Source organism: Girardinichthys multiradiatus, chromosome 7 (assembly GCF_021462225.1).
Source record: "Girardinichthys multiradiatus isolate DD_20200921_A chromosome 7, DD_fGirMul_XY1, whole genome shotgun sequence".
Classification (NCBI taxonomy): domain Eukaryota; kingdom Metazoa; phylum Chordata; class Actinopteri; order Cyprinodontiformes; family Goodeidae; genus Girardinichthys; species Girardinichthys multiradiatus.
This window is the reverse complement of record NC_061800.1, coordinates 9,452,694-9,478,260: the sequence shown is the minus strand read 5'-3', so window position 1 is coordinate 9,478,260 and position 25,567 is coordinate 9,452,694. Positions and strand designations below refer to the sequence as shown.

At 37.2% G+C, this 25,567-nt stretch overlaps 1 protein-coding gene across 1 annotated transcript; it reads left to right on the top strand.

The window, feature by feature from the left end:
* The first annotated feature begins 457 nt into the window (after positions 1–457).
* Positions 458–23,605, top strand: rubcnl (rubicon like autophagy enhancer). The gene is made up of 17 exons (XM_047371050.1): positions 458–823; positions 6,015–6,126; positions 6,374–6,779; positions 12,485–12,756; positions 13,251–13,345; positions 14,413–14,779; positions 15,510–15,555; positions 15,650–15,755; positions 18,006–18,142; positions 18,271–18,335; positions 18,523–18,562; positions 18,683–18,760; positions 19,581–19,701; positions 20,335–20,396; positions 22,274–22,427; positions 22,569–22,659; positions 23,291–23,605. Exons 2-17 carry the CDS (start codon positions 6,015–6,017, stop codon positions 23,386–23,388), a joined length of 2,250 nt encoding a protein of 749 aa, XP_047227006.1. The 5' UTR covers positions 458–823; the 3' UTR covers positions 23,389–23,605.
* The last annotated feature ends 1,962 nt before the right edge of the window (positions 23,606–25,567 follow it).

Below are 25,567 nucleotides of genomic sequence, written 5' to 3'. Positions count from 1 at the left end.
CACTTCTGAAAACTGTCCTGATTTCGCAGAGAACATTTTTACCTTAATTATGCTAATTAACCCTAACCCTAACCCTTTCTAAAAATGACTCAATTTGCTCTACAGTGTATGATCTCCTTTGTCTTCAAATGTCCTAAAGTGTGCAGTTTTAGAAAACATCTCTAGACTTTTACCTAATGGCCTTATGGAGGATACCCTCTGTGGCAGCTTTCAGGCTGCAGGACACATTTCCTAACAGAGACGTTGAATCTGGATTGTTTCCGCTTTTTTCTTTTCATAGGAACATCGGGTGGATCTAAAACTATTGATACTTGACATTAAATAAAACTTCCTCTTTCAGAGCCAGCGACTGACAGCAGATGTGGCACCCCAGCAACCCACTGAGCACTGAGAAGCTTCATGACAAACATTTCTGCTGAACATAGCCTGCCACTTGATCTGTGGTATTTCAAAAAAACTGACCTCAAAAGGAAAGGCTGTCTTAATGTCACTGAGGCTGTTCGTGTTATTTTAACCCTTTTATATTCCAGATGAGTAAAATGGATTTTACAGTCTAAGTACATGTTGGAATATTTGTGGTCAGTTCTGTTACTCTAGTAAAAGGAGGTGAAGAAGACCTAAAGCGTTTTGGCCTCTCTGCTGTAAGGAAAAACATTACTGTGTGTTTAACCACAGAAGGCACACTGCAGTGTTGAATACAGGAAGTGCTAATCAACCGCCGGTCTTCCTTTCTGCAGCATTCAGTGGATAAGAAGCATCTTGAGTTGTCTTGCTGGACTCTAACAGGTTTCCTCGGTGCCAGAGGTCAGGAGTCCACGGCACGGTGAGTAATGCTTTGTGTGCTGGGCAGCAGCTGCTTTCTGCTGGGATGGACATTGTTTTTCTTTTGGTTTAAAAGAAACAGAAGAAGGAAATTTTAAAGATGTTATCCTTCACAGTTGTAGCCGACAGCTGCACTCTTACAGGAAGCTGTGAAGTGTCACTTCTACGATTGAAAACAGAATTAAAATTAAATCTGATAGTCAAACAGTGAAGACCAGATCTACCAAAGAAAAAACTTTATTTAGAATGTTTCTTCATTTTGTTGATTGTTTTAAAGCCCACAGTCTGAAATTCCACAGTGGACCCTGACAATATTTCACAAAGTTTTTAGCTTAAAACGCAAAATCAGCATTTGGATGAAGAAGGTTAATGGTCAACAACATACACTCACCGGTTACCTGTTAGAGCTGAGTCGGATTCCTTGTTTCCTTCAAAACTCCTTTTAATTCTCCATGGCTTAGACTAAACAAGGTTTCGGAAACATTCCTGACAGATGTGTGTCCCATTTTTATTTGTGCCATACACTTTATTTTGGAGTTAGCAATGCGTCTATTAGGCGCCTGCAGGTTGTGCAAAATGCTGCAGCACGACTTTTAACTGGAACAAGAAAGTCTGAACACATTACCTCCATTTTAATTTCACTTCATTGGCTACCTCTACATTTCAGGATCTGTTTTAAAGTTCTGTTATTTGCTTTTAAATCTCTTAATGGACTTGCCGCCCTTCACTTCACTGAACTCCTAAAACCGCATATAGATGCCTACTCCCTCAGGTCTGATGACCAGCAGCTCCTTAATGTGCCAAGAACTAAATGTAAACTTAGAGGTGAGCGTGCTTTCACTGTAGCTGCCCCAAAGATGTAGAATGATCTGTCTTTGGATGTCAGACAAGCTTCGTCACTCTTTGAATTTAAGAATCTTCTTAACATGCATTTATTTGCTAAAACATTTTGCACATCATGAGAGGATGGCTCTATTTTAACATATTTAAACATTTTTATTAAAACATATCTATTTTAGCTTGCCTCTAATTTATCAGGTTTCTTTTGTTTTATGTTATTTTCTATATGTACAACACTTTGTGAACAAGGACATAAAAACAGCCCAAGAAACTCTTTGTTCTTTTTTTTTTTTGACAAACTAGGGCATTAATGCCACATGCGTGACCCCAAAATGTTACCATGGCTGGCCCATGTTTTAATGGGGCCTTGAGCAGAGTTTGATTTGGGCCCCCTCCTCTTGCTAAGAACAGGTTAAACTCGTAGCATCAGGTTGTAACAATGTGAATATGACAAGCAGACAATGAAGATGTTCTTTGTACTTGTACAAAGTAAACCTGCCAGTTCCTTTTAAGCTTAAATTTAAAGAAATTTAAAATCTTTTTTACATTTAAGTATACTGAAACCAGCAAGTCATATTTAATAGTATTCTATTTCTTTATCAATACATTTCAAAAATTTGATTTATGGTCTGTGTTAAAATTTAAGCATTTTTGGGAGGCCACTGATGGTCTAGGGGTAGTGGCTTAGTTCACTTTGGCCTTAGGCCGGCTCTGACGAGAACCAATCAGAACATGTGCATGTTGGTTTCCTCGGACACAGAGAGGTACGTGAAGACCCTTAGTCTTTCTAAGCAAGGATGGACTGTAGCTCAAAAACGATTTAACTCACTTATGTTCAGTATTATGGTCTGATGAAGTTCAAGAGCGTAGCCTTCCTCCCATCCACATTCACTTCCTGTAGAAAGAGTAACAAGCTTCCCAAAGAGGAGAATCAGACATATACCACAAACTGCGGGGTAGCTTAAATGTCAACTCTGAATCTGTTATTATCTTTAGTTTCTAAATGAATAAAAACTGAAAGAGAGATTCGAAAACATCAATAGTACACATCAGTGTCTCGTTTTTTTTTTCCTTTTCACTGCCATAAAGCTTATCCTTTATTCATAAAGTTTCTTTTAAAAAAGTCAGTTACATAAACTAAAACCTATAATAATACCAGCCTCAACATTTAATTCAAAGACCTCCGAGTCCTCGGAAACAGAGGCTCCAGAAAGGTCCACAATATATTTAGGGTCCTGGCCATGAACTGCCCTAAAGGCTGAAACCAAGATTATAAAATTACTCCTCAAGTTCACATGGGGGAAGTGGACAATGTAGGAAAGTCAAGGAGGTTATGTTTAAACAAGTAAAAAGACTAATTATGACTGTCTTATAATAGTCTAAATGAGAGGAAATAAAAGAGTAAAGAATCATCTCTAGTTCAGTCCTTGACACAAAGGATCTCAGCTAAGAAATGTTTCTTAAATGATAAAACCAGTTACGAAGTACCATTTTACAGATTTCTGAGACTACAATTCACATTAGGAGCTAAAGAAGTGAGATGCTGCCTGTTTAAAGGATTTTTTTCATCAGGGGAAAAGACTTCAGACAGACAGTTGTTGTGCAGCCATGGTTTTATTTCCGACGCACAGTTGCTGAGTTCAGACAGATAGTAGATCTCAGATGTTTGAAAAGAACAATACAATTATATGTCATCAGCATTCAGATGAAATAGCACATCGTTTTTGTATTTTAGGATATCTCCTAAAAAATATAAATACAATAAAAAGAGGATTGGGCCCAAAGCTAAACCTTAAGGTTCCCCACAGGTAAACCGGATTCATAAAAACAGTAAAAGACCTTTCTGACAAATAAGAAGTGAACACATTTAACACAACACAAAATGCTAAACAGGTCTCTAAGTCTATTGATAATAACAGTGTGATTCATGGTGTCAAAGGTTGATGTTAGGTCCAATAAAACCAGCACAGTATAGTTTCCAGTGTCAGCTGCCATCAGAAAGTCACTGTAGTCACATTTCTTAATGCTGCCTCTGTGGAGTGCAGTTGGCGAAAACCACATTGGAAGCTATCCATGGTCCATGTCTTTTTTACTCCAAAAAGCGGTTTAGTTGTTCTGCTAAAGCCTTCTATTCCTGTCAGAAAGAGAAAAAACCCAGAGCCCCTTGCTATTAAAAAGCTTTTTAAAAAATATGGCAAGTAGCCAGAACAGTTTTACAACACTGGAGCCAATACTGTTAAATATGTCCACGAAAAAAGATGTAGGGAGGACATCAAGGGGGCTAAAACACAATTTCAGTTGACCCAAGAGGGCTTTAATGTCTTGTTTTGACACTTGGGTGAAAGAGGACCATGTTTTGGTGGTGAGAGAGGAAGAATCCAGACAGCGGGACGATGTAGGAGAGATACAGGATCCTGATGCCAACAACTTTGTCTTTGAAATAATATAAAAAGAAATTGAAATCTGCATTTGTAAAAACACTCATAGAAGAAAGAGATTGTGTCCAATAATAGGAGTGTTTTCCTTTTTATTTGATGAGGTTTGCAAAATAACTGGTTCCAGCATTTTTCGACAACTCATTAAAAGAGCTGAAAAACTCCTTATGATAAAGTCTATGAGCCTCAAGCTTAGTGCTTTTCCACGGTTGTTCAGGCTTACGGCCCACTCTGCTCACATAAGCATTTCTTTATTTATCGAGGGAGAACTTGTTTGGACAGTGCTCTGTTTTATAAGTGCTGTTTTATCAAAAATGTTTACATTACATGTAACCCAAAGAGCTGTACGAGGTTTCACACATCTTAGATTTAAAGGCACAAAGGAAATCAATTTGCAATTACCGATAATATCTGCATATATAGCTATTCCAAATACTGTATTAATACTGTAATATGAATCAACAATAAGAGCAGAAGAAAAACCCTTTTAACTTTCATTGGAGGTGTTGAAGAAGGAAACCGTTGTTCTCTAAGAATAACATGAAGGCCTGGAAGATGGAAGTTTATCAGAAAGAACACAGAAAAATACTTTCAGAATAATGTCCTCAGTACAGAGGACTATTGAATTATTTGGACACCAGATTAAAGGACATGTTTGACATAAATCAACACAGCATTCCAGGAAAAAAAATCCTCATACCAACAGTGAGTCACAGAGCTGGGAGTGTCATAGTTTGGGGATGCTTTACAGCAGCAGCACCTGGTCTGCTCGCCATCTAAGAATCCACAATTTTACCATTTATACAGAGGTGTTTGAGAAAATTGTGTGGCCATCTATAAAAATATTAAAGCTGAAGCATTAATGCACCCTGCAACATAGCAATGCTGCAAAATATACCAGTAAATCCACCAAGGACTGCCTGAGGTTTACGGGCTGAGTCAAAGCCCAGAGCTTTAACACACAAATATTCTGTGTTGTGACTTGTAACTGGCTGTGCATGCAAGAAAGCCCTCAAACAGCTAAATGTGGGGAGTAGCGCAAAACTTCCCTAATGCTATTGTCAAAGACTGGTAGATAGGTACAAGTAGCATCTAATTGAAGTTATTTCATCCAAACGCTAAACAAAGGACTAGCTATTAGGAGTTGGGTGTCCTATTTCTTTAGGTAGAATACACATGTTTGCTGGATGAGTAAATCAAGGTTCATTTAGGTGTTTATCTGTAAATAAATCATCTTCTTCTCCAGAGATAAATAAAAACATTTAACATTTAACAAGAAGTGAATATTTAATGGGGTGTTCTATTTTTTCACATCACTGGGTCAGTCCAAACTCCCAGTTTTGTATGTCTTTAATGCTAGAACTCAAAGCACAAACTGAACAGAAGACCAGCAGCTATGTAAAAGTGAGATATATGCAAATGGGGTCACTCGTGAACTACTAAATTCGCACTTTCTACCTTGGAACCGAGCAAGTGTAACCCCTGATGCATGTTTTAATTGCTAAATGATTCAGAGTTATTTCTTGCTTCATACAGGGAGTCCCAGTATTGAATTACAGCTAAATTATTTTAGTAACCTGTGTGGAAAAACCCTCCTCAGATATGGCCTTCATAAAGATTCAAATAGACTTTAGTAGTGTAACCTTTAGACGTTAAGTGTGAAAGGTGTTGTACAGTGTTATTCTGATCAGTTCCAGAATGTGACAAACAGCCTGTGCCGTGTTCGTAAATCTCTTGAACAGGAAGAAAGAAATTGGGACGTTTTTGCACACATAGGTTGTACATAAGTGGGAAATTTTGTGTTTCTGAGGCAATGGAGACATTTATTTATGACAGCTGTTGTTACTAAACAGTTAAATAAAGGAAGCTTGCAGCAAAACTGTTGTGATTAGGAAACACTTTCTATCTTCCATACAGATGGAAAGCTACAACAGGTTGACATCCTCTCCGTACAGATGTGGGTATGTCATCTGGTGTTTGGACTCTGCAGAGTCACAAACGCCTCCAACTGGACCTACAGCAGGCTCAGGTGAGCTTCTACATACTCTTAAACCAGAAGTACAGAGACTGAAAGGTTAATTAAGGGATTCATTCAGCTGCACTAACACTGGACTTAGTCATCCCGAAGCAGACTGAAGCTAAAAGAACAATAAAATGTTACTCTGAATTGTTTGTAAAAAGCAATGTTTTTGTGTTTTACTACAGTTTGTCCTAGTTTGTCCTTCTGACTTCTCATCACCCTGTCTTCTTTTCTCTTTGTTTTGCTTCCTGTTAAGAACAAACCGAAGCTTTTCCTAACCAGAGCCTGGAGCCGACCAATTTGGGTTCTATCCCATCTCAGCTTTGGTCACCGCAAGAAATCAGTGGAGAAGAAACAAATACAGCATTTAACCTTTTACATCCACAAAAACAGCTCACAAGGAGGAAATGCACCAAAATCTCCAAAACCTCCAGACATAACCCTGAGAACAGAGAGAAAGCCAACGTTCACCATGATGACAGCAACCTCACGGGCCATGAAAGGGACTCAAAACGTTCACCAGCTGCTGTTCCAAACCAGGAGGAACCTTCTCATTTCAAGGATGAAACTTTTCTCCTACCCAGGAGCAGTCCAGTCATCTCTAGACGCAGCAAGCCAGTCTCTTGGCAAGAAAAAGAAACCAGTCCATCTAATTTATTAAGGTACTATATGCAGCTTCTATTTAAACTTGCATGTCAATGCCAATTTTAGAAGACTCTTATATCTCATTATGAACTATAATTTAAGACAACATCACTCAAAATATGTCTTCTGTGAGCAGTCAAGTATTTATAACAGGAGCAGAGGCCAAATTCCACTGAGAGAAAACAAGATTAAGTCAAGTCAAGTTAAATTTATTTATATAGCGCTTTTCAGCAACAATGCACTCAAAGCGCTGAGGAAAAACATTACAATGATACAGAAAATCAAACACAGAAAAACAAATCAAATGACATTAATAATCCTTGGGGGTTTACTGGTAAGAGCTGGTTCTAATCCAATCTTTCTAATAGAGGTAATTAGTTCATTAAGTCCTCTGTGGTAAGGAATTCATCCTGTGCTAGAAGAAAAATGATAATATTAATCCTTGAGGTCGTTGGTATGAGGCAGCTGTGGTCCCATCATTCAAATAGTAACAGTCATGGGCACTCACTGAAGTCTAAGTAGAGAAGCTGGGTCACTGATTGGTCCAAACCTTTTAAATACTAATAATGTTTGGCTTTCACTGGTATGAAATTGTTGTAATACAATCCTTCTAAGAAATCTAAATATCTATGAATCTTTCTAAGAAATCAAAAAATCTCTGGTCATTGGTGTAAAAACAGCTGTAGTAAAATTTTCAAATACTAATAATAATTGGCTTTTGCTGGTAATTCTTCTGAGAATGTATGAAAAGTAATGAAATCACACATTTAGGTAAAGTAAGATAGGAGGGAAAAAAATCATATTTCAGACTCTATTCTGAGTCTAAAGTAGTACAAAAAAACTCAGCAGGGCTAAGCAACACACATAAGTAAAGATTTAGCAAAGGTACGGTGGAATCTTGAGGGTGCGAATATATATAAGTCTGAGTGTGTTTGAGAGAATTAGACTGTCAACACTGATAGAAGTGCCATTGTCCTTGAGAAGGGAGGTGGAAGTTTTATCAATAGTCCTATCAGCACACAGCTGGTAGGGGAGTGCTGGGGAAGAGCATCGTGTTTATATAACATCCAGGAGATATTTTGTCGATAGCCAGTTAGCAGAAGTTGCCAAGGCCACATTGGGGCGCCAGATTTAGAAAAACAATAAATGTTGTGGTTCAAGCAATTGTGAATTTCCAACCACCTTAAGAGTTTTAGTGGTATTTCTCAATTGCGAATCCAGATAGCCAAATATCTGGTACTTTCTGCAGATCTCGAGCGTACAACTTCTCCAAGATTATATCCTTTAACCTCAGAGTCCAATTGCTGCCAGGCTGCGATTCTGTTCAATAATTGCGTCCAGCTTGCGATTCTGCTCTCTAAACATTTCAGTCTGAGTGTTGATCGCTCTACAGACTCCATCCAACATCGCAGGCAGCTTTGGAATGCTTTGAACAGCCGCCCATGTTTTGCGAATCACTCGATAAGCCAGGTAACCACCAACTCCAAAAAGCAGAAATCCTGTTATCAAAAGTCCAAATATGTACACATTTTCTAAGTCCTCGACCGACGTCGTAGTCAGGCACACAATCTTCCACTGCTGCCAAGAATCCATTGTGTATCCAGAGAATTGATCAATCACGTTGAGAGACCAGCTGACCAAATCCATAATTTACAGGTTTAGAGGATATGCAAAGCGAGGCTCTGAGAAAAATACAAAAATACAAAAGCAGAAGCAGGGATCAACAGGGAGGGCGGGAGAGAAAACGCATGTGTCTTCCACCGAGAACAAGAAAAAAGAAAACAAGATTTTTCCCAAATTTGAAAGGAAGACAAAATGATTACAGAGCATAACATAATTTATTAGCGGTTAGCTAAAAATAGTTCTAGCAAATTTAGATTCTTAACCCAGTGTGATACTTAGCTCAATTTGATTTTCAAAATGCTGCCACAATTTCAAAGAGGTTATAAGCTCAACAGATAAAACAGAGGAACTTTGTTGTAATACTTTCCTGTTATGTGCTGAAAGACTTGGACTCTCTCACAGTCTCGGATCTTTAATGATCTGCAGGCACATCTCAAAATGCTGTCAAAGTTTCCAACATTTCATCTTATATCTCTGTGCTCCCTCAAATTTCACTTTGAACAGTGGAATGATACAGTCAGGTCACTCAACAATCGCACACCGAAAAGTGTTTTTGTTTGCACAACCTGGTAATGCTTGAGCGTGGTGCGTTCACTGATATGTTGTCCTTCAGGTCCGTTTCCTGTTCCATCAGATCCTCTTTGAAAATAATTACAACTGCACACATAATTTTTCAAGTTGATAACACAAAAATTGTTTTGTCAAAATGAGAAAACTAAAGTTGTTATCCAGCAAAACAGTTTTCCTTTTGCTCTTTGGGATAATTATTTTCTACAAATCACTGGTATGAATGGCTGCACATGTAAACAGGCCATGATGCTGTATTTAAAAGTATTTATAAATCCAACCAGAGGTGTTGTTAGGGTCCTGAATCACTGGGGGGCTTAGCCCAGCAAAGACATTTCATATGACTTAATAATTTATAAGCAGTGTAAATTTGAAATAATATAGTACATGTTGCACCAGCTCTTTGCCTATAGCCTGTTTATTTAGATGAATGAGAACAGTACTTAAAGCCTTCTACTGCAGCTACAGAAAAAATCAGCTTGGGATTAGTTAATAAAAGCAATAATAACATTTGTAAAATTTGTAAAAAAAAATACCTGAAGCTGATCTGCGCATTCTGCAAACGTTGCACTAAAACTATGTTGTAGAAATGTGATCCTTACCTTATCTACATAAATGAGCATTTTAGATCTTAGGCTCTCAAAGTGTACAGCCTCCATGTTCCTCATTTTGCTAGTTTAAAAACAATACAGTTATTAAGATTTACTTTAATAATTGGATCCTAAACAACTGTATTTTAAATAAATCCTTTCCAGCTTAATACTGTTACGTTTATTTACATAGCACCGATTGACAAAAGATGCCAACTCAAAGAACTTTATAAGATAAGGGGTCGAATTCATGTCTGGATTTCTGACAGTCTGATTCGTCAGAAGTAGAAAACAAATACAGCTGTCTAAACATGTACACATCTGTTGTTCATGATTTCTTTTTTCTTTTAAGCTATTTTTTGCAAGGCATTTGTTTTATTTGCCCTTTTATTTTTCACACATCTGCTCTAAGAGTAAATGTAACTGTTTTCATAAATAATGGCAAATGGCTGAGATCTATGTAATGACAAGAGCTAGATGAAGTCGCCCCATCTTGATTTTGTGCATGAACCAGCAACAACAGAACTTTTCCTCCTGAAGCCTTGGCCACACCTTTCTAACTGGGAAACAAAAACCAGTAAAAGAGCTACAGACCAGAGAAGTTTTTAAAAACCATAACCAGTCGTGTGTGTAGAGTTGCACCAATGCGGTGCTGCCTGTGTGCAAATTACCACTCCGCAGTATCAATTTTGTTTTTCTTCTGAACGTAAAATATAGAATTCTAATGGTATTCTCAGGGCTTAAAGTAGGATTTTCATTAATAGGTTTTTTTTCGGCACTAGTGGCCTTTATTTTCCTTATTTTTCAAAAGGGAGCTAACAGGAAATAGGGTGGGGAGAGAGTGGTAAGACATGCAACAAACGTCAAAGGGCTGGGACTCAAACCTGCGGCAGCTGCATTAAGGACTAAGGACTCTGCACATGGGTCGGGGACGATACTCCTGCGCCACCAAGCTGCATTAATATGTCTGCCTTCATAAGATGCTTAGCTATTCAACAAACGTCTGGGGCCTCTGCCCTGAATGCCCAGGTTTATCAATGCCTATTATTCATACACATATTTATAGTTAACATGGCCGTTCTTCATTTAAGTTTGATAATGTGACACAAATACTTTTTTATTTCTCTCAAGTGAAACTATCATCACTAGAGAGCGCCAAAGAAAATTAGATCTAAATTTTGTATTTTCATGTAAATCTTTATCTAACATTTACTTCCAAAAGTAAATGTTGAACTATAGTTACATATTTCTGTGTGTGTGTTAGTATTTTTCCCATGAAGTGCCCAACCTTTCCTGGAAAAAACCACTTATTTCATGTTTGTGACAGTTCTTGATAAAGTCCTGAAAGTTTTGTGGATCCCCTCGGTTAGTCAAGAAACAGGAACTGGGATAACAAACATGCTTTGTTTGGTTTCATGTTTTCAGGTAGATGCGTTTTCTCAGTATAGGGAGGAGGAAGTGTGATTTTCATGTTCTGGTTCTAGCGAAACCCCACCTGCAAATTTTTCATCCTTCAAACATGTTGAGCTTAGTTTTGGACAATCAGAACAAATATATTTTTATACCAAAAACTTGATTTGTGTTTCTTTTTATTTTTTTTTGATGAAATCTTTTCTAGACATTGTTGAAACATTTTCTAGTTTTTTTTTTTTTTAAAATCTATTTTCTTTTGCACAGTAATGTGATCACCTCCTTTTACGGAAACCTGACAAATCTGAAATCAGACAAACTTCAAACAGTGCTTGTCCTAAAGGGTTATAAAGTTACGTCAACATAAAGTTTGTGTGCATTATTTAGAAACACTTTTTGATATATCTCTGATTTTAGATGCTATGTGTTGATCAAACCGAAGCAGTCACAAAAACAAAACATAAAATAACCCACAAATATTGTGACAGTGGAGGGCTAAAGAGTTGAGAAGTCATCGTAAAGGCAAGCAACGTTTTCAGAGGGTATTAAAGATCAGCTCATCCAGTTCTTTCTCACAAGCATGCATTAGTACATGTAGGTTTATTTACTCACACACAATCAGAAATTGCAGTAAGGTAGGAAACAACTTTACTTGGTGGATATTGAAAGCTAGGATTAACAAAACCATGACTAACCCCAAAGAATAGTTACACTATCTAAAAATATTTTCTGCCAAATGGTTCCCACTGGCCAATAAAAAAATGATGTTATTATTATATACCTATATTTTTTACTTTCCTTATTTTATATCCATGGATTATGGGAGTTTTCTCTTTCTGAAACTGTTCATAGTTAATTTGCAATATCTGTCAGCCACCACAAGAGTGAGTATGAACATGCAGCACCAGTGCCTCCATCAAAATATAGTTGGGTAAATCCCCCAAATGGCAAAGCAAATGGAAAGCCTCTGAAGCATGAAGTATGGAGAGGTTAAAAAAAGGATAAATCATGAAGATGCAAAGATGAACAGAAGAATCAAAATATAATAATCTTTCAAAATAGAGCTAAACATCAGCTAGATACAAACTAAAACAGGAAATGCAACTAAATTACACAAAGCAGAACTAAAGATTTGTTAAATATGTGTGTTTTTGCTGTCAGAGCCAAAATTAAGTAGAGATTGTTCATTTGAAAGTAGCACATACAAGAGATGTACATGGTGGTACAGTGGTTGCCACGCAACAAAAAGCCATGGATTAAATTCCTGGCCAGAGTCGTTATGCATGGAGTTTGCGTGTTCTCCTCGTGCATACGTGGGTTGTATTGATGTCTTTAAACAACCCTTTGGTAGAAATGTGTGTATGCATAGTAGTTTCTTCTGTGGATTTTGGGGTTTTTAATTAGTTAATTCAGTTACCTACAAAAAAATGTGCATTCAGAAAATGTTACTCTAAGCTTGACTCACAATTGGTTGATTTCTGACACCAAACCTTATAATCAGTTTAACTTGACTAAAAATATACTCCTCCTAGCATGGACCTGTCCTCTGCTTCCTCTGGTTCATCATCTTTTGAACAGCGTGAGTGTCTGACGTCTACTGGTAAGGAGGATGTGAAGCCCCAGGCGACCTTCTGTCACCAACCATTCAAACCCAGGGTGGAGGGTAAGAAGCCATGTGTTTCTACAATATCAAAGCTGAACAAGATCCTAAGTAGCCAGGACCGAGCCAGCAGAACGCCTCAGCGATCTGAGAAGGAGCACAGAGGATGGAGCCTAAACAGCTGCATTACACCTGACAGGACAGGTAAAATGTCATTGATGTTTGATATTTTTCTTAGAGGTTTTAAAGTCTTTAGTCTCAAACATTTAAAGTTATCAGTTTGCTTATGTGTACACGAATACTGTAACTCCAAGAAGCAGCCTGACAGGTTACATGTGGGGAAATCAGGACGAGCTGTGGCCTCTTGCGTTACTTTGAACATGTTGAACAAATGGCCACTAGGGGGAGACACTGTGCATGCGCAGTAAAGACTGTTCACCAGCTTATGCTGCTAATTATCGTTTTTGGTGTTTCCGGTTACAGAGAAAGCCCATATGTGACAAAAATGAAAATATTTAACTTTTAAGCTAACAATAGTGAAACACAAAAATATTTCCTTTTAAATTATAGCAAAATATTATCTCATAGGTTTTAAAAAATAAATACAGCTCAAGAAACTCTGCAAAATTCTGGACATTGGCATGAGATCTATTATATTAATTACAGTGTTGAACTTATGTATATCGGTTTTGTTTCAGGCCACTCCTCAACACCTCATGGCAAAGACAGAAGCTGCTCTGACATCCTGGATTTACCTGCAGACATCTTCAAGACCAGCTGTGAGCTGGACAAGGTCTGTAACTACACCTTCAGTTTAAATCTTACCTCTTCACCCAGAACATCATTAAAATGTTGTTAATTAACCTATGTTTTTAGCCAACATCCACTAAAAAGTCACTAACTCAACTAACTTAATTGAAAAAGTCACAAACGCTAGCACAGCTATTAGACTACAGTTATTATACTTGAAAATTCACTGGTTTTCTATAAGTTTATGGAAACACTAACATCTTTTAATTTCAAGCAAAGAAACATAAATATTTGAACTTTTAGGAGGTAAAATAAAAAAAAAATTAAAAGAACAGTGAACAGCTATTCCCTAATTTGAATTTAATAAAAAGAGAGTAAACACACAACCTTAGGTCAGCACTTCTATATTAATTTTTCAGAAAATAGGTAATGTATTTAGATTTTTGTCCCCAGTTTGAACATTTAAACATGGCTCTGTAAAACATAAATAAATAAAAGTTGCCTCTTTAGGGCCAAGTAGGCCACAATACAATAATTAAATATCATCACAATAAGTGTGATGATTTAAGTAAATTTATTTAGTATTCCTTACAAGTCTAAACAAATAAATACACATGAGAGTAATTCATTAGAAAGTCATTATGTGTTGGAAGTGTTTGGGTATTTGTGTTTATTTCAGAGTCCTGTGTTGCTGAATAGGAATGTCTTTTATATCAGCCTTACCCATCATCACTAGTGTAAGGGGCTAACACTGCTATAGACAAGGTCTGCAGTTGAGTTACTGTGTCAGTAACCAATCAGATGTTAGGATCTATCTGATGAGCCATAGTGATAGCCTAAATTATGTTATGATGGATTGTAGCGCATTAATTAAATTGCATTTGATTAACAAACAATTTGTTTATTGGATATTAGCACATTTGGCCCTCAAGATCAAGTTTTGTGTTGCTTATGGGGCTAGCCCATGGCAGCATCATTCAAAGAACGACTCTTTTTAAATGTGCAATCAGAATTTAAAGGAGTTTGCCTTTTCTGCAGTAATATTCTCAGCAGTGGTTTTGATACTGAAAAATCTGTCACTAATGTTTTTGTAAATAATTGTGCGTGCAGGAGAATGCTCACTTTGTTGTGGTGGACATGATGCTGGAGGTTCTGGAAGGTGTCAAGTGGACTCTGAGCTTTGACTCCATGATGGACAAACACTGCAGCGTGTGCACAAAGAGACAGAGAATCTCTGAGCAACCGAACCTGACGCAGAGACAGACCGGTCAAACGCGCAAACCCGGACAGGGTTCCAACGGATACAGTCCTCAACTTCTCAGCTGCAAGCTCAGGCTTTTAGTTGACCAGACGAAGCCGTCGCAGATAGACTCACCGGAACACATATGGGTTAAAGACAATGAGGAACAAGAAACTGATGACAGTAAACCTCAAACAAAGAGTCCATCAATCCTTTCTACTGACAGCGGGTTTGAAGGTGAAAGCTTTTCTGTTCAGAGTTTTTTTTTTATCTTAGTGTCACAAACAAGTTATTTACAAGCGTATCATTTCCAGAGAAAATATATAGGAATTCCAATATATGAAAATTTTATGAATCCATTACATAATGCAGGCTGTCTGTAAAGGTGCATTCTGACTAATAACCAGCAGGGGGAGGCCTTCGTGTGACAAACTTGTTTTGATTACTCAGACATGCAGGCAATGATTCCTCTTCTGTTACCTATGTTGATTCAATAAGCAGTTTCCTAAAAAGTTATTTATGGTCGTAATATTTACTTTTAATCTTTGATTCTTTTTTTTAATTTATAAATGTTAATTTAGAGAGAAATACGTCACAAAGGGTTACCTCTTTAATGGTGGGCGGATATTGCAGACTTCTGCCAATTTCGGTTTCCTGTCATATGAAATTATGAAATCTCACTTCTTTTATTTAGTTTGGTTAAAGATAGATAACAGATTTATGACAATTTAAGGCATGTATTTGAGCAAAAACAGGAACCTCGGCGGGAAGTAAATTTGTAATAACTTTGTCTGATCAGATGATGAGTTTTCAGTAGGAACATCTTAAATACGAAACAAAATACATGTAAATATTTTAAATACAAAACCAAGCATAGAGAATCCATATAGCTTCCTCTATTACCTGTTCCCTAATTTTGAGTGTTATGATATCAAAAAAATTATTATTATCTGTGCTACAATTTCAGACTGTGGAGTAGGCACAGTTTTGATGCCAAAAGATTTGATCAGAAAGTAAGACATTTCCTTTTTCTGAAGATCCATCCACAGCATACATTTGTCCTACTGAGAAGTTTGTGAATGTGTCTGTGGTATATCATAAACACAGTGCAGAATGTCTGGCCCAGCAGCTGGTGTTGGAGTTCAAAAGGAAGTGGCTACCTTCCCATGTACTTCGGCGAGGGCGGCAGAGCCTCGGTAGCTCACTGCAAGAGGTAAAAACATTCATCAACTGTCATAGACGAAACGTTTTGGAGTGACAAAGAAGTTGTTTCTTTAGTTTTGCTGACAATCCATACGATGATCAGAGCACTGTGGAGTGTAAAAACATCACAGATGAGTTTTAAATTGTTATCTTTTAGTCTTAGTGATCTCCACTACCTAAAAAAGGTATCCGCCAGGCATCAGTACTGGTACTGGGACACTCGTAGCTGAAGTAGGACTGCGCAACATATTCCAAATATATCACTCAGTGGGAGCATTATTAAAATTGCAAATGACCATTTGGAATTCAATATTTGTTGGCTATTTCATTCAAAGTTTTAGGAATTCATACTTTGCATTTGAAAAAGGATGTTTGGCCTTCTGCTTGGAATAAAGAATGTTGAGATAAAGCGGAGTGAGGAAAATCTATTGCGATATTCAATAATAAAACCACCATCATGCAGTCATAGCGCAGAGTCATTTTTTCTGATGAATCCTACTTCACATTGTTTGGGACACCAGGAAAATTATTTGATTGGAGAAAGAAATCAATGTGAACTATCATTAGTCTCATATGGTGCCAAAAGTGAAGCATCCTGATATTAACTCATGTGTAGGGTTACTTCCACGGTGCTGTGGTCCCGTTATTCTTCCTTCAGGCCGGAAAAACCGCTCCACCCTGCGTCGTAGAGACAGGGTCTCTGCTGGGAACTCTCTGGAACACAGTTGCTTCTGTAGGCCTCAGAAAGAAAAGTCCAGCGACGCTTGCACCTTAATTACCCCCTTGTGTGAATGAATACTGGATACACAAACAGCAATTCATTCCTACTTAACTTTGTGCGTACGATCACGTGATCATGTGACACCCTTGGATCCAGTTTGAAGAGTTATGTCTTTTTGCTAGCAAAGAGACATAAGTGCGCTGTGTCTCTCCTTTCAGCTCCACTGGGGACCTGCATGGAAGAAACCACCATGTTGGAACACAGCCTATTTGTTCAGCTCTGACTCTTCCTTTTCCTGTCTGTGCTGGAAATAGGTTAATGCGATTTATTTTGAAAATTCCAGAAAAGTTCTTACTGGCCTTTAATGTTGTAACCCATGGCTGGGGACCCAACAATGGTCAGAAAACTGCCCAGGTCATAAAAACCTCTGGCCAGTTCATATAAATGCAGATGGATGAAAAAAATCCTAAAGATTTTGATAAATTTTAGGAACTAATGAGATAAGAATAGAAAGCCAGGCTATGTAAAGCTTGGATTGAACAGCCCAAGTTCAATCATTTCATCTAGTTTCAGCTCCCTTATATACTAACCTTACACACATGGAATAATCTGTTTTTATGTTCATGTGCATTAATGAATAACATACAGTGTCATTGGCTATCAGCTAAAATATTGCAAGAAGTTAAGACTAATACCTGGTTCACACGGCAGGATTTTCAAATTGTCGGCTGATTTTCAAAACCTGAGAGTTATAATCTGAGGCACACAAAGAAGTCAAATGGCAGCAAAGAAAATAGACATGAAAGATAAAAATACAAAGGCTCAGAAAAAACAGCATTTTTTGTACAAACAGTAACATCATGGCAAAACTAACATATCCTGGCCTGACTCTGTAGCTCACAGTAAATTTTACTTGTTACCCTCAAATCCATGTAATAAAGAAAACAGGGAGACGTAACAACAAACACACACTGCATAGAAGTGGGAGGACAGGATGTTTCACAAAATCTGCTTCTTTTCTTCATGTTTAGACCTTTTTAAATTGTGTTTTTAGATACTCATACACCCAATATACATGACAAGATAGGAAAGGGAGCTTTAAAAAATCTTTTGACTGTTGGTGTTTATACCATATATGTATGGTTCAAAATCTACTATAATAATGAGTCATATCACAATACAATATGTACTGTTCAGTGTTAAACTTCATCAGCACAGTGTGGACAATTAACTTCAAATGTAGTTTGGGATTGTCTTGTGAAAAGTAAAAACTAAACTTGGAATTACGGTAATCGTTTCTTTGAGTACTTTAGTATCCAACATGTTTTTCCTGTTTTCTCCAGTTTTGCTCCTGGTATAAAAATATTGGTTAAAAATCTAGTTCGATAATCTGGTCTCTGTTGATTTGTGTTTAAAAAGTTGTTACAATAGGGTTGTTACATTTTCATAGCCTATGAGTTTGTTTTGAGCAGGAAAACCAGTACTGTTATAATGTGATTTTATATGAAGCATAAACACTCTTTCCTTTGTTTCCACTAGCTGCCAGGTACTGAAGGTGTGGAGGTAAAGACTGGGAGCCTAATGGAGGAGATCCAACTGAGGGCCAGGATGAGAGGATCCCTGAACTGGACACCACCAAGTTTCCAGATCATTTTCTCTGTCCAGCCACCACATAGGTCTTAATCCATCCTAAGCAGAAAGGAAATGTCAAAAATGAAACAAAAACATCAGGAAAATGCTTTAATCCTACTTTCAGACAACCAGATCCCATCTTAAAGATCTTTTTATCCATTTCCTGTTCTAGACGGAGTGAAGTGGTGGCCTTACAACATTACCTGTGTGCAGGCTGTGGAACAGAGGTGGAGCCCAGTGAGTGTCAATGACAATAAATCCAGATTTTTGAATTGCCATGTATTTACTGTTTTCTATGTGTGGCACCAGTTCAGATTCAATAGCTGCAGTGAACAAACATCAAATTCAGACTTGATGTAAATTAAAGAAAAAAAAGTCAAGTTTATTTTCAGAAAACATGTCTGACTTCTGATTCTGCTTCCAGGATACATCAAAAAACTGCGGTATTGTGAATATCTAGGAAGGTAAGCAAAATAAGGAGCCATGAAAGTCAAAAGGTTTTTGCTGTCAGCAATAAAAGGCTGTATTTTCTAAATAAATCATGTTATTGTGATGTCATTAATTATTTCTAGTTTATATGACAGATATTTCTGTGACTGCTGCCACAGCGGCTCAGAGACAGTTATTCCTGGTCGGGTTCTGGCCAACTGGGACTTTAGCAGGTAAAATATGCTGGTATATGTAACTTTTGCTTTGCTTTCACATTTGATTCAGAGAGTAACATTTTTATTATTACTGGTGTAGATGAGCTTGACTGTATACCTAAATTTTACCTGAAAATAAAACAAAATTTCACAAAAACTAAAAGCACAATATTTTAATATTCCTAAAACAAACCACTGGTGTTTTCAAAACCAATCAAACTTTTTCTCACCCATATACTTAACCATTGTATAATGGTTTAATTATCTGTGTAGTTGTCGATTGTGGTAAATAACAGAGAAAAGAATAAGTCTAAAAATACTGATGTTGATGTTTACGTATTAAGACTGATGTTTTAATACATTTGATGAAAAATTATGTTCTGAATATTTTATATTTCATCATATTTCCATTGACTGTTGTTCTAATCTAAATTAAATAATTATGACCGAGCTTCTGTTGTCAGATACTGACATAACCCCTTTTTTCTAGGAGTAGTATGATTAGAATGTTTAAATGATTTCTAATCATCAGTTGTCGAAACTAACTATTCCAAACATCCCAAATGCGGATAGGAGTTTATTGAAGGGCGGTATGAAATGACGTGACCTTTTATGTACAAAATGGCAAAAGTTTGAAATAAAGGAGGGGTAGAGTGACTAGCACTCTCTGGAACTGTACAGTTTTGGTTGTTTGGTAAAAACCCAGTTGACAAATAAGTCCAAAAACTAATTTCTTTTAGATTTTCTGGATTCAAGCACAAGTACAGTTGAGCATCCCAGGACAGATTTGTTTATAAAAAGCACTATGTGTTAAACCTGACTCAACAACACATTGCAGGTACTCTGTGAGCGATTTCTCCAAGCAGTTGCTGGACTCAGTGTGGTGTCAGCCTCTATTTGACCTCACCTCTGTGGGAAAGGTGCTGTATAGCAAAGTGAAAGAGCTGGAAAGGTTCAGGGTGAGTTGCTTTTGCCTATACATATATGCATGTATATGTATGTATGTATGTATGTATGTATGTATGTATCCATATATACAGTACTGTGCAAAAGTTTTAGGCAGGTGTGAAAAAATGCTGTAAACAAAGAAATGTTTCAAAAATGGAAGTTTTAATCATTTATGTTCATCAATCAACAAATGCAATGAAAGGAACAGAAGAGAAATCTAAATCAAAAGATTTTTTGGTGTGACCAGCCTTTGCCTTCAAAACAGCATCAATTCTTCTAGGTACACTTGCACACAGTTTTTGAAGGAACTCGGGTGGTAGGTTGTTCTAAACATCTTGGAGAACTAACCACATATCTTCTGTGGATGTAGTCTTTCTCTCATCCTTCTGTCTCTTCATGTAACCCCGGACACACTGGATGATGTTGAGATCAGGGCTCTGTGGGTGCCATACCATCACTTCCAGTAATTCTTGTTGTTGTTCTTTACGCTGAAGATAGTTCTTAATGACTATGGCTGTATGTTTACAGCATTTTTCACAGCTGCCTAAAACCTTTGCACAGCACTGTATACAGTACATATATACAGTAATGGGAGATACAACACAGAAAACATGAGGAGCTGCCTCTCCTTATCTGTCCTTCAGGAGCTGAGGGAGCAGCTGATCAGCATCAAGAAGCTGCTGAAAGCCTGTAGATTATCTAAAAGGTACAGTATTGGACATACATAATGCAGTTCTATGTTTGATGATGTTCATGTCTTAAGCTGTGAATGGATGAAGAATGGTTGTAGAACTGAGTGAAGAGGGGAACCTGAGGCCACCTCCTCTGTTTAATAGTGTCAGGTTTAACATAGATGGCTTCTTTTACTCCTCTCCTAACCTATCTGTATTCCTTCACCAAAATGTGAAAATTGCTGCCCTCAGAAGGGTGTCCCTTGTTCTTAATATGTAGATAAACTGCTGAGTTTTGACCCAACGAGCCGACTCTTCGGGGCACTGAACTGCATATATAACACCTCTAAGCATGGGGATTTAGAGGTTGCAACTACCTGGCTTAATTACTACCCAACATGTGAGTCCAAGCAAACCCCATAAAGTACTGGTAATGAGGTCTAATGCCCCTATAAGTTCAGCTGACCTTTACTAACTATTTTGATTGACACGATGCTCCTGATGACACCATCTGTGCCCCCTACTACCCTTTCTAGAGTTTAAAGCTTAAATCATAGCTGACCTCTCTGATCTGCAAGTTCCTTGTCAAAAGCCCTAATTTTAACTATAGAAACAGCAAATATAACACCTTTCATCACTTTAAAAAACAGTGATTCTTGAAGTGTGTGGGGGATGGGTGGGAAGAACCTTTGTATTTTCTTTTACTTTTTTTGCAAGTGTAACTAATATATGGTTATACTGTGTTGCAAGTTGGTTTTCTTTCGATTCCAATGTGGCCAGGTTGGACAAGGGTCAAAAGCACCTGGGTGTGGTTCAGCTTCACTGCAGACTCTCTATGCGAGTTTGTTCTGCCTCGCCACACGAAACTCAGCAGGAGGAGTTTTTTCCTGGATAGTTTTGATGTGAAAATAGTACTGCCGTAAATCAGGTAGAAGACCTGTTAGTGTAATGATGATGGTTTATTGTTCTTTGACTAATTATAAATGTCGTGAAACCCCAAGAAAGAAAAATAAGGAAAAAGTATAGACATAAATGGGGAAATATGCTGTTTAAAGTTACTGAGGTTTTACATAAACAGAGACCTGATCTTTTGGATATGACGCTGTTTTTCCATCACATATGGTGACATTTGTTTCTGTCGAGTCAATTTAACTACAGAATTTTGAGGTTTTTTTTCTTTAGTTGGGGTTCTGTCAGTTTATGAATAGGTGAATGACTGTAGTGTAAATCGCTTTGGGGTTTCTGGGGACTTGGAAAAAGTGCTATACAAGTGCAGACTATTTACCATTTTATGCACAAATGTACCTTACCGTGTTTAATTTTTGAGTAAGTAAAAGCTGATCAAACACACAATGGTTTAGTTGTTGTGTTTGGAAGAGTAAACTTGGGAATAAAATAAGAGAAATATTTTAAATTCAACGGAATATAATACATTTATAGTTTATGCAATATAATATTAGGGAATAATGATGTGGCTGTCTGGAGAAAGCTAATTTGGTTAATATTTACCTTTTTTTGGGGTTTAACCTTTTCTACACAGGTGATCTCTTTGAGACACCAGCTCTAATTTAAGAGAGACTTGTTTTAAACAAATGTCATGTACCATAAAAGCAACAAGCAACAAATTTACTTTATGGTTCTAGAATTATGTTTTTTTTTATTTAGTAAAGCCTGATGGAGCATTTTATGTGTGTGTTATGAAGGTACACTTCCTACATTATTGCCTATTTATACTTTTGAAAAAGTAAATCAGACAGTGAAAGTAGAACCACTTTGTTAAACCTCTCAATAAAAATACATAAATATCATATGTGTGTTGTTAAGAAATGTATCTGTGGTTTAAGCTGAAATCTTTCCTACTGATAAAATAACAGAAAGCTGTTTTTGAGGTGATGGTGTTTTTGTATTGCAGGGTGTTGGCTGAGTTCGAGCCACTTCCTGTTCACCTGATGGAGGAGCCTCTTCTCTTCTCTATGGAAGACCTCCAGAAAGTTAAGAAGGGTCAGCTGGTGGCACAGGCTCGAGCAGTGCTGAACTATGCTATGAAACATGTTGAAAGCTGTGAGGTCAGTCTTACTGTGCTGTCCTGTGAGAGATGTTCTAGCCTTCTGTTTGAAGAACAGAATGATGAATGCATTGTTAGGTTTAAATCAAAGACACTGGAGAAGCTAGCCTCTCACACATTTTCTTTAACTTCTTCCCCACAGCTGTGTATGGGCCGAGGTTTTATCTGTGAGTTTTGCCGGATAAAGGACGTCATCTTTCCATTTCAGAGAGACATATGCAAGCAATGTGCAGGTAAGCAAGGACAAATGCTTTTTAAAATCAATTTATTGTGGTAAATACTAGTAGAGATGCATGGGGAAACCAGCTGGTGAGTCGGTTAATTTTCACCTGAAGCAAGGACACGGCAGTTGAATATTTTTATCTAATCTCAAAACTAAAACTAAGCCCTACCAGGTCAAACAGGCATCAACCCTCTTCAATGTGGAAATTTTTACTGAGTGAAGTAGATAAAAAGTTAGCCTATAGTGTTAGAGTAAGTTAACTCAGAGGAAACAGATGCAAGAAGCTAATTTGAGTATAATTTTGACATGCCTGCAGTTCATTCAGGCTGCAAGAAAGCAATATTTCAGTTTCAGAGACAACAATATTTTCAGCAGATGACAGAAGGCTGAACAGAGTACAGCAAACTTGTTCTGTTTTATGATTAATAGTTGCTTTCAATGTTTATTTGGCATTTTAACATTGGCAGATCAAAGCTTTACTGCAGCGGGAGGTCGGAAATTGGCCCCACAGTGCTTCCTAATTACCAGTGTGGTGCCATTCATAGAAATGTATCTATGCTACAACCACTAATATAAAACCAATGAGATCCCCCCTGAATGCATCAACCAGTATTTATATGCATAATGGTTTCTGTCTTCAGTGTGCAGGGCCTGCTTTCACATAGAATGTTTTCTGGGAAAAAGGTGTCCAAAATGCACTCGGATCCAGTCCCGAACAAAAGGCCAGATGAATTCATGAAGTGTGGTCTGAAAAGAGGTCTGCTGCTGGAAGCCACTACACCTCTGTGGAATACCATCCTAAAACAGTGCTGTTACCTTTTTATTAGTGTTTCATAGTTTTAAATTTCTTTCCTTTTAAATACTTCTTTTTATTTATTTAGGCTAAAATCTACATGTTCCTTTTGTAAAACTATTGTCATTTTATTTTTCCCACCAGTAGTAAAGATTTAAACAATGTTGTCATTTTCTTGTTTCAATAAATAAATGTATTTATGTGTAAACATTTTAACTTCACAAGATGATGAAGAATAGGTAAGGTACTAGTGGGGTTGCAGTCTTTGTGGTGGGGTAAATTTGGATATCTGGTCATCCTACTTAAAGGAAAAAAAAAAAACTAAACATAGGTAACGACAGCAATAACCCTTCTTTGTCTTTACATTGTCATAGCTCAAGATTATCAATGCTGCCCACATTCCAAAGTCTACCATGCCATTCAAAAGTAATAGTGTTCTGTTATGACAGCAGTTTGTACATATCTATTTCTTTATTTTGACACAGTCTCTTTTATTCAAGTGGAAAATGAAAACCAATTAGTGCATATGGGCCTTTGTCTTTCAGCATTGCCTTTGCACCCTTATCAATGCATACAGAAAGTTTTCTTTCATTTCAGAAAAACAGGAAATCTTTGACAACTCACATAAGAATCATTAGATGACAAGAACTAAAACACTCTGTAATCGTTTAAACTATAGCATAACATTTTATTTCAAAAAGTATAGTACAGATATACCAAGTGACAGATTTTAGTTAACTTTTGATAAAGAAAAATATATCAGAAACATTTGTTTTATGTATTGCCTAATGAGCCCAACTTAAAATTAGGTGCAAACACTAACCTCTCCAGATCAAATTAGGGTTTGTTGAAAGAAGTTAACTTTAATTGGGTGTAACCTGTATGCTTTAGCCATTATAGAGACAGAAACATACACACAGACATTCCCTAAGTGATTAAATGTGCCCCTATGTAAACATGTGTTTTGTAGCCCATTAGCTGCCCCAAATGGCAGTCTACTGGACGTCCCCTGTTGGAAAATCTGTTCACACCTTTTGAATTACTGCCATATGACATCATCTCAGCCTCTAAGGTGCCATTACCATTAAAGGTGTGAAAAAAGCATACAAGCAATAACAAGATGTAGACAAACATTTGTGCGATGCAATAATTGCCAATGTTTTAACTTAAATTGGAAATATGTTTTCATTTTAACAGTTTTATCAGTCAGATATTAAGGTTAATTTTTATTAAGAGTTGCCACCAGTTGCTCCACAGAGAATCATCTCCTAACTGTTTTCCTACTAGATCCATGCACTGTTTTCACTCTGAACTTTCACCTCCAGTTGAATTGTTTAACCGCTCAGTCCACTACAAAATTAACAAAAGTAATAAAGTAATATATTCAAAACAATAACTAATACAGCATGTGATATTCTCCTGTTGAACTGATATAAATACTGTAGAGCAGGGGTGTCCATGTCCATTCCCAGAGAGCTACTGTACTGAAACATTTAGATGCTTCTTTTTCCAACACTTGTTTCCAGTCCTCTGCAGAGGTGAATGACATTCTGATGGAAGTCAGCCATTTAATTCAAGTGTGATGAAGTAGAGATGCATCTAGTTGCAGGAAAGTAGCTCTTGATGACTGGACTTGGATATTCCCACTGTAAAGGATCAAATAAGCATTGCACCCCGAGGCTGCAATGTCTACTAAAAGCATTCATACCATTTTTGGAAGTGGAATAAAAATGTTTAATGGTTTTTGAAAATTGCTCTTGCTCATAAAAATCTGAAAAATGGGGTATCCATTTTTTTAACAACAGTTTGCTACAATTTCAAGTCTTTTAGTATTGAGAGGCATTTTCCCTATTTTATCTTTACAAAGTAGCTGTCAATGAACATCAGAATTCAGGTAAGGGCTTTGACTGAGCCACTCTAAAACCCAAATATGCTTAAATCTAAACCCTTCCATTGTATCTGGCTCTATGTTTTGGGTTGTTGTCCAGCTGGAAAGTGAACCTCCACCCCAGTCTCAAGTCTTCTGCAGGCTCTGACAGCTTTTCCTCCAGTATTGTCCTGTATGTAGCTCCATCAATCTTCCTGTAAACTCTGACCAGCTTCCTTGCAACTGCTGTCTTTTTTT